At 36.5% G+C, this 10,422-nt stretch overlaps 3 protein-coding genes across 3 annotated transcripts in view; 1 reads left to right on the top strand and 2 right to left on the bottom strand.

Annotated features, from left to right (window-relative positions):
* LOC134743793 (uncharacterized) overlaps nt 1-10,422 on the bottom strand; it is a 427,044-nt gene that overhangs the window by 391,328 nt on the left and 25,294 nt on the right. The window lies entirely within an intron of this gene.
* LOC134743404 (uncharacterized) lies at nt 810-5,658 on the top strand. Its single transcript, XM_063676795.1, has 7 exons — nt 810-928; nt 1,132-1,434; nt 1,781-2,053; nt 3,114-3,374; nt 4,528-4,890; nt 4,968-5,231; nt 5,372-5,658. Exons 1-7 carry the CDS (start codon nt 893-895, stop codon nt 5,522-5,524), a joined length of 1,653 nt encoding a protein of 550 aa, XP_063532865.1. The 5' UTR covers nt 810-892; the 3' UTR covers nt 5,525-5,658.
* On the bottom strand, nt 5,766-9,015 carry LOC134743777 (3-oxoacyl-[acyl-carrier-protein] reductase FabG-like). The gene is made up of 2 exons (XM_063677431.1): nt 8,929-9,015; nt 5,766-6,652 (listed from the first exon to the last, which is right to left on the bottom strand). Exon 2 carries the CDS (start codon nt 6,645-6,647, stop codon nt 5,868-5,870), a length of 780 nt encoding a protein of 259 aa, XP_063533501.1. The 5' UTR covers nt 6,648-6,652; nt 8,929-9,015; the 3' UTR covers nt 5,766-5,867.

A 10,422-nucleotide genomic window follows, 5' to 3' on the forward strand; every position in this document is an offset into this window, starting at 1 on the left:
AGAGACTCAACCCCACTACCTAAATGTGTTACAAACCTGTTACACCTGTTTCATATTGTCAAACTTTATAATGTGAAATGTATATCCAAGGTTTAAAGCAATAAAGATTTTTATTTATTTATTTATTTATATTTATAATTGTTAAATATCAAACGGTGTCGCCATCTACACGAGTATAGGCCAAAGGTACGGCGCCATCTTTTCAAGCATATTTTTTTCTACTATTTCTCCTATACACTTCATAGATCTTTGGTACTATTCAATAGTGGACATCTTTAACAGATATGATGTCCTATTCATCCAATATATTACCAAGCAAAGCCACTAGCAGAAGGTGGTGGTGGAAAATCCACTATCCGGTTAAGGGCATATTCGGTATCTTATTCTGATTAGGAAAAAGTAAAGGCACTTTTTTTTGACTTCGAATATTTTTTTCTATGGGGCAAGTTGTCCAAGTTGGCCAACCCTAACAAAGGCCAAAATTTTTTTCTTCTACTTTTTCCAAATCAAAACACGATACCGAATATGCCCATAAACGGATATCCACTATTTTTCTTACAAACTGTATAATGATTTCTTGATAGGAACGGAACCCTAACATGTTAAGTGTTTCCCGTTTTGACTACTACGCATCTCTGAAAAAATCTTATTCTGCAATCGTACCTAAATAACCTATGTAGCTCAACCTATTTCGCCTATTATCAAACGCATTTGAAACTGATTTTATCACTGAGAATTAATTCAATATTTACCATGAAACACCATAGATAAGACTTATCTGTTTGTCTTCGGGGAACTATGGGTAACTGCATTTGCATAGAACAGTATATAAACCAGAGGGTTTTCGGTGAAAACATCAGATTTCATTTGGGAATCATAGAAGCCCGCAAACATGAGGTTCATCGCAGTTGGCGCGTTTCTGGTCGTGGTAAGACTAACCTACTTCATTTTTTTTCTATACAAACTTCTTAGGAAAAAGCTTAGATAAATTAGTCAAATTCAAAACGGATCTATAAACGTATTTCAGTAAGAAATTTTCTTGAAATTTTTAACCTCCCTTCGCGCGTGAAAGATATTGACTGCAATTCTTACTATTAAAATAGAATAATTAAAAAAAAATCAATTGACTAGGTCTGTGCCTTCGGCCAAGCTGCGACCATTGAGCCCCAGACCTTGGCACCACCCGAAAGCCCCGATATCTTCGCCAACACCAAGAAACTAATCGAAGACCTGGCAGCGAACCTCTGCCAATCGGCACAGCAAGCTGCAAACGCTATGAAGGGCTTCGCATCCGGCTTGAAGGACCAAGTTAGAATTATGAAGGAGAAGCTGCAAGTTGAAATCCAGAAGTTGAAAGACAGAGTATCGCAAGCTATCTCAAATGTTGGGGATAGGATCTCTAACGCCGGTGGGGCAATCAAAGAGTGTGTCGAGGTGAGTTAATATGACGTTTTTAAGGGTACCTACCTAGTAAGAGTCCATGTCCAGTCCATGTTTTATTAACCTTGGATCACCAGACACCAGAATGAGGTCCAAATTTAGCTTACAGGATATATAAATTGCTACAATACGAGTAGTCTCTCAATATTCTCAGTCAATAGTCTCTTTGAGTGCAAATAAATAAACAAATATATATTATATGTATATTGAACTATGTAACATGTAAAAATATTTGGGTACTGACCAGGAAAAAGGTCGCAGGCTACACTGAAACTTTGAATAGGGTATGGGTAGTGAACCAATATTCATAATTATGTACCTTACGAGTTATAATTTTCAGTCCCATAAGAAACAAGCCGATCAACTCCTCAACGAAGCTGTATACAGAACCATGACCTGCGCTGATGAAAAGGTCCAAGAAATCAGCGATCTGATTGCAAGACAGGTCGAAATATCCCAGGGAGGCCTCGAATTCGCCAACACGGCTACTGAGGGAATGAAGAATTGTACTAACAACGACAACCACATGTTTATTAAAGGAGCGTGCCTTGGTAAGCTTGCCTTGAAGACTGAAATGAAGGGGGCCGTTTTCATGACGCAAAGCGGAATCAACGTAAGTATAATGCCATTACAATTACGAATAAGGAACGATAAGAGAGCATATTACTTCCGAAAATACATTGATATTGGTATGATAATGTGAAATTATGTCATTCAATTACCTTAGTTTTCAAAGTTTTTTTTAATTCCGGATTGTATATTACTTAATTGGTGTTCCGTATCTGAACTGAAACAAATGTTAGGTACTTATATGTATATAGTTATATCTAGATAACTATCTACCTTTGTAGGGTCATGAACACGCGCAACGTGATTTTCTGTGTCGTCTGGGATGGAAGCAATATTGTGTGAGCGGCGGGTTTAACCAGTCACGATTGATCCATACAAATTCGCTCCCGTTTAAATGCTGAACAATATGAGGGTTTTGCGATATGTCATTCAATAGAAGTCGAGTGTAAAGGTGACAATCAAATGGCAACTGCAGAAGTAGTAGATACAGTTACAGTCAAGTTTACAAACATCTTTTTACAAGCCAACTTAGCCAAAGTTCCAAAAATATATTATTTACCCGCCTTTAAGACACCGAAAATAAGGTCGTGTAAATAAATGTTCGGTAAGTTGGCTTGTATAGTATGAATTATCTCAGGTGATTTTAATCTGTTAAACAAAAGGTATTATTTCCTTTATGCAGTGGTTACACTGCTTACTGCTGCCCCGACATAAGTAACAAGAACAAGCCCGTTTAAAAAGCAAATTTACCATTCTATTTATATGGCTTAAATTCATGAAATCACGATTCAGTCCATTCGGAGATAACACGTTTTGTTATCTCCAAAGAAGAGCCCACCCTGATTGTTCCCTGAATACATACTATCACGATATCACGATAGTTACTTTTTAAACTACATGGTTGCTTTGGCACGTGCTGTAGACCGCTCTTAAAAGAAACAAAGGCATTTGTTTAAGATTCGAAAAAAATCATCTCAGATAATCCATAATATAAACAAGTTTGTGAACTCGACCGTATCGTATTGCCGTCACTCTGCACCAGCAACGCTGCAGCAGGAACTTTGCTGCTGTCGCCATTCGAATCTCACCTTGAAACATTTCAGGTCGCACGCGTCGAGATAGCCATAGCCAAGTTGCCCGTCGCCCTAGAACTGTGCGCCGGCCAACGACTCCTCGAAGCCGGCATGGGCACAGCCAAGGTCATCATGGACCTGCAGAAATGCAAGGTCACCAACACAATCTCCGCCCTCACAGGGTCCACCCCCACCCTTCCTGATACTCCTAGTGTAACTGTTGATGTTTCTTTTGAAAACGATCCTGTTAATGCTGTCGATACTCCTATCGAAATCGATAACACGATTAATTAATGATGTAATTGACGGTAATATGAAGTCCTAATTATGTTTTTTGTGAAATAAACGTTTTCTCCAAAATTGCTAGTGTGAATATTTCTACCGAAATAATTACTAATTAAAGAATATGGTCCACTCTTAACCCTCGTGCCTTGAAATCCTAGCAACGCTCAAGATTCCACTTTTCAATTTTGGAATCTTTCGCTTGCTCGGGAACCGATATTTAGCAGTTACCTAGCACGAAAGGTTAAACAACAACTTAGCACTGTTGTAAAACAAATAACTATTTTTATATCATACTTTACAGGCCTTGGAGTTTTCATAGCGCGGTAACACGTAAGTGAGCTATTATGATGGTCGATGTTAACATTAAACTAAGGTTCTTAAAGGGTCGGCAACGCGCATGTAATATCTCTGGTGTTGCAGGCGTCCATAGGCTGTGGCTTACCACCAGGCGGGCTGTATGCTTGATTGCCACCGACGTGCATGGTATAAAAAAAATTGATACTCGTATCTATCCTATCTATATTTATAAAAACACCTAGGCCTAATGTACACTATTACTACTTCAAGGCTCAAGGCACGCTATATAAAAGAAGTTGACAGTTTTAAACATTATTTCAAAGGGTTTACAATTACCAATTCATTAACTTCAGTACGAATATGACGGTTGCACTTTCATCGTATAGTCAGTGGCATACGTCTATCTCGGACTTATTTAAATACTTGTTAGGTGACGGTTACGATGGCGATGACTGAAGCTATTTAAAAGAGGTGACCATCTTAGGCTCTCTGGGCTGAATAAACAATAACAAAACACGATAAGACACTTAAAATTACTGGCTAGGACCTATATTCAAGTGACAAGCTAACAGATTAAAGCTAGTGATAATTCTTGCAGTAAGCGTAATTAAATAAAAGATATTGATCGACTTGTTACCGATAGCCACTTAAAAGACAATGTGGGTACTATAAATCAATACAAGCGTTAACTCCAATTTATTTCTGCACTGGCCAGCAAAGATGAAAGTACTACTTTTGTTCTTCATATATTGTATTTTGAGGACACAGGTAAGTTACAATTTTATAATTTATTAATAAACAGTTTATCATCATCATCATTAATTTTATTCCACAAACACGTTTCTAAATTTTCCAATTACAGAATGCAGAAGCAAAAGAAATCGTCCCTTCAAAAAGCTACTTGGCACATCTGACTCAAAATCAAATCAATGCAATTTATGCGATACAATCAAAAGAACTCGCCAATATCGATGTAAACAGGTTGCCGAGTATTAGTGACTTATGGGATAAAATTAAAAACAGTATTACTAACGCATTGAACGCCGTAAAAGATATAGCTGACAAAACTAGAGAGAAAATCATCGTGTGGCTTCAAAATATAAAGAAACAAGCGGAAGAAGTGGTCAAAGATTTTGAGGCCAAGTTAGAAGTCCTAAAAGACAGATTTAACAAATTTATACAGGCATTGAAGAAAAAAGCAGGGGAAGTTAAACAATGTATCCAAGTAAGTACCAACTACCACAACTAGTAAATCTTGCAACTACCTATAAGTAATTATTAAATCGTTTATTTTCTTTACAGGAGGACAAGGACGTGATCCAAGTATTACTTAAGCAAATAACACAAAGTGTGAGATCGTGTATTGCTGACAGTGTTAATAATGCATCAGTTTTAGATAGCCATCAGTCAAAACTGATGCTTAATGACACTGAATTTATTAAAGAGGCTGAAGATAAAATGAATATTTGCGTACAGAAAGTTGACAATGCTGATGAATGCCTGAATAAAGCTAGAGGAGAGATTTATGATGGCATGGAACAAAAAGAGGCTGACATTATGAATACTGTAAGCAGTAAACTTAGAGAAAATAATGATTCGAGACCAGAGCACAGAGAATTTAATATGAACTTGAATGCATTTTTATTCAAACATTTTAATTCAGTGGTGTAAAAACCGTAATGAATCAGTAGTTGTTTAATTTTCAGAGATCAGTGAGCAGAGACGTAGTAGAAGACGCTTTGGGGACCATCGTGAAGTGTGCAGCAGACGGGATCATTGAAGCCTCAGAGGCGATTACAGAAGAAGTAATAAACATCGTCAACTGCGTTAAGAGTGAAAAAGAAAAACCTTTTGTTTGAACTAGTTATTAATTTGTTGAATTGTGTAACTTCACTTAGAACTTTGAATTATTTTAATCTTCTCGTGTCATTGAAAATATCATAAAATTTGTAGGTATGCGTTGTTTAACATTAAATAACATTGGGATTGCAAATTTCACTGTTTTTGTTGAGTCTTTAAAAATATCTAAAATATTATTTATTGGACCACCAACACCTTAAACTTAAACAACGATCGGAAAAAAATACATTATAACTATTTAAAATAGCTTGTTTGATACTGACTAATTATGTTTCCATAAGCTCCATCAATCTCGTATCACAATGTACTTGAAAGTTGATATGACAACTTTACCTGTTATAATTAACGAGGACACATAGCATGGCGTCCACCATCAACGGGTAGAGTTGCTCCAGTAATGTTACTAGCACCCTCACTGGCCAAGAAAATAATAACTGACGCTACTTCCTTCGCATCTCCAGGTCGTCCCAAAGCGTGCGTTTCAGCGCACTTCTTTATAAACGCTTCATATTGCTCATCATTCATGCTGCCCTCTCCTTTCTTATGCAAGCCAGTTGTTATCACTCCAGGGTTAACAGCATTAACTCTAACTCCTTTTGGTGCTAGCTCAAGAGCTACACATCTTGTGAACTGGTCCAAAGCAGATTTCGACATGCAGTAGGCAAGCACGTTCGGAAAAGATCGTAAACCCGTCACGCTCGATACGTTTACGATGTTCCCTTTAGTTTGCAAAAGATATGGCACCGCTATCGTCGTAAGATGATAAGGTGAGCGGACGTTCGTGTTCATGACTCTGTCATATTGTGCCAACGAAGTTGTCTCTATTGTCCCCGATTCTAAAACGCCAGCATTATTCACAAGAACATCAAGTTTCTGGAACATTTTAATAGTTTCGTCTATAATTTTCTTGACATCATTTTCATTTGTCATGTCAGCGGCAACTACGAGAGGTTTTTGTTTAGCTGGTGAATTCTCTTCGCATAGTTTGGCAATTTTGGACAGATTTTCCTGGTTCCTTCCAGTTATTACTAGAGATGCATTTAATTTGGCAAACTCCAAGGCAGTTTCGGCGCCGATCCCTGAACTGGCGCCAGTGATCAGGACAACTTTGTCGGTGAACATTTTGCCTAGTAAAAAAAAGGATCCGTGTTTAGGTATTCATCAGACAGATCTAGAATTTACGTCAGTTGTAAATGAATGCTAATTTGTGTGAACAAGAATGGTATGCGACGGCGGTGGTAGATTATTGGCACGTCACGTTTTGACCAGGTTACGAGTTTTTGGACTGAAAAGCATAAACCACTATTTGAAATACAGTCCAAAAGCTTTAACTAAGGTCCAATATATTTAGATGTTTATTATTTAAATGACGCAGGCCATACCAATCAATTTTGTAAAAGGTAGAAAACAAAACCCAAATCAACATACGTGCCTAGACCTACCTAACTTGTCGAAAAACTTATTATTAATCTAACTAGACTATCCATCATACGTTAATGAGAATGGTTTAAGTTAAAAATAACGGTAGTATTTTTTAAAGTTATTGCATTGCAACAAAGTATCAACAAGTAAACAATAAAGACTGTCCATTGAAAATCAAACTTATGTTCTGTGTTGTAAATGGCGACACAAAACATTTGCTGTCTAGGTTATAATGGTATCGTCTATAAATAATAAAGCGGTCTGGAGTCTGGAGTTCCGCGGTCTGCTGACCGCTTGATTTACGGAAGCGTTCTAATCTAACGCAGACAGAGTGGCGTCCAAATCTTGCGTTCTATTTTGTTTATTTTATCGTACGTGCAACATATCACTAAATAGTTTATCTTCCGCAAAACGAAGAATTGCTATTGTGGAGAGGCATCTAAAAAAAGCACTTTAGGTTCACCCAATAAATACAACGCGAGAAGAACAAGGTGAATTCCATAATATTTTTAATTTCGCATGTGACATCACATGGATTTTCGGATAGATATTTCAAATTCTAAGTGTAAGAAGAGCAAAAAAATGTAGTTTTGAACTTACTGACCTCACTTGATTATTTTCGCAATATTAAGCCAAGTATATAAAATATACCTTTCTCTCACCAGCTCAATACATTTTTCTATGTCAAATTGACATCGCAGCAGTCTGGAGTTCTCTGTTTTGGTGGGAATAGACCTCTTGACTGCGGACATTCTGTCTGACCACCGCGGTCTGAACGCCTCCTGTGTGTGTTATAGTTAGGAGCTACCTACATTGCATAGAACGCAGAACTCTAGACCGTTCTCTGTGGGAGTGGGCTTAATCTTTTAAATCTTTATTATACAGTTATCTCCTATAGAGATAATACATGTTATTTATAGCAGTAGCCATAATACTATGATATCAAAATTATAATTGATACATATATTCTATGCTAAAAGACAAAAGCAAGTAAACTACACATTAGTTTTTATTAGTACCTAGTAACACAGAGCACTAAGAAAGGAATATTATACCACAACAAGAATGGTGAAAGGATTATTTGTAAAGCGCCAATATGAATGATTGGAAAATAAGTTGCTTCAAACGATAAGAAATCACACTTAACAATTGAAATAAAGGTGTGTCAACATCGGGACAACTATGAAGATTGTAATATATGTATAAATACCCACGACACAGTGCTAGGTTATGTTAGCTACAAATATATCAGATCAGAAGAAAGAAACATAGACAACCCATAACCACCAGTTAACTTATTTAAAAAAGCTTGTTAACACATGAGATAAGCAAGACAACATATTTTTTAAACTTTTAATCATTTTTTTATTACCTACCAAAATTAACAATAGGTTAAATTAATATTTTATTTGGTTATAAACCGATTACATCATTAATTTTCGGGATGTAATTTAAATTCATTCCTAGGTGTGATCCATTTTACATGTACTTACTTTTATTTTCATTTACTTGCTAAATTTATATTTTATACTATTTTAATTACGGTTCTTATAACTTCATAATTGTAAAATAAAACCTTTAAACATTGTATTACTAATGATGTAAAAAAATTATGATGTAAAAGATGTGTTGAAGAAATAAGATCGTAAAAGCCTTAATTGTGAGATTTTCCATACCTAATTTACTTGAAATTGTGTACACATACCTATAAAACCAAGAAAACTAAAACCTTTCCAAATACTTATGTAGCTTCCAATAACAAGATGTAAGAAATATATACAAAATTATTACCTTGTTATGAATTATTTCTAGAACATTATATGTATTATGTTGTGATAGATAGAGAGTATGAGAGAGATATGAAATTAAATCGCATGAGACCCGGTAATGACATTAATTATATGAGAGAAGTTCTAATGAATTTGTTACTTAAAGAAGGTTAGGAAATAAAGCAAGTACCTATGTAAATAAGGTAACTCACCCGCTTTAGCAGTTATATCAATATGTTCAGTAAAATCGGGTTATTCTAACAGTGATCAGTGTTTTTTAATTTCAAATTATAAGAAATTCAAACAATTTTTGAAGTATTTACTACTTTACTTTATTTGACATTACCTTGCCTTGACACTTGACTAAACTTGCAGTTGACAGTATCACAGAATAAATATAGTTGGTATCAGAATGCTTTAGTCATCATTCTGAGGTTGGTATGGATGGTATAGAAACGATGCCAATCTCTTATGGCAGAATTGTTGCAAAAGATGTGCAAAAGTGACCGCTTTCAGCTTTAAATAATAGTTCCTAATCTCTCCGGTGGCGCTAGTTAGGCTCTGGGACATGAGTATAACATGAACCATACATCTACATTCATGGAACCATATAAGGCAACAAATAACCCGACCAAATTACGTAGGTTGTTTTTGGTAGTATTTCGGTGTATGGTGGCGCCGCCTAATTACTGTTTTTTGATGGACACTTTTCATACATAGAAATTTGGCTCCTTTATATAGTCTCCATGATAGTTGGTTAAGCAAATCTTGTCAGTAGAAAAAGGCGCGAAATTAAATTTTTCTATGGGACGAGTTCTGCCTCCAGAGTGCAGCACTAGCCCGTTTAGTAAACCATAGAGTAACTTATTCATACGGTACCTAACACAACACCACTTTTTGACAAGTTTTCAGAGATAATAAAATATGACATTGATGCACAAAGGCCATGAATCTAGTATAACTGGATCGGTCATGAGGGGTGGGGGGAAATGACCGAACGGGATAGTCTTATGTATCTTTCAGTAGGAGTAGCAGAGAAAGCGATGTTATTCACATGTTATTGTTTGTCCTTGTTATCCTTGTGTCTCAGATATTTTCTTTATTCCCCACCGTAAATTTGTATGGTTTATGGTGGGCTACAAATCTAATCGACCAATCATATTGTCGCATTGCGTATGTTCCGTCCCTCACGGGCGCACGCGTATAGCTGATCTAATGTAATGCTATAAATTATTATTATTTTAGGTCTATGACCAAGGCGGTTTGTTTACAGAGGACCTCCCGGGAAACGAATCCGAAATTTCGCTATCTGCTTCTTTATCGCGCGAATATGCAAGAGTGATAGAGATGGTAGATAACGAAATTTTAATTGAGAAAATCGAAATTTCGTTAATCGTTGTGCGATAGACCCTCAGATTGTGGTAGTGGCGCCCCCTGCGCAGAGTTTCGCGTAATATTCCCTATTTGTCATCTTTTTCTACTGACAAAATTTGCTTGACCAACTATAATAAGCTCCCTCCACACTCGTGTGCGAAACCCGAGTGTGGAGTCAAGTTCGCAGATCTGCGAAATCGACATATAGCTTGTCAAGGGACTGTCTCATTTCGGGAGGTTTCGGGATTTGCTTGACCAACTATAGTTTGTCAAAGGACTGTCTCATTTCAAACATAGACAGAGAGACTCATACTATCTTTGTCTTACACTAG

The sequence above is a fragment of the Cydia strobilella genome, chromosome 8 (assembly GCF_947568885.1).
Source record: "Cydia strobilella chromosome 8, ilCydStro3.1, whole genome shotgun sequence".
Classification (NCBI taxonomy): Eukaryota; Metazoa; Arthropoda; class Insecta; order Lepidoptera; family Tortricidae; genus Cydia; species Cydia strobilella.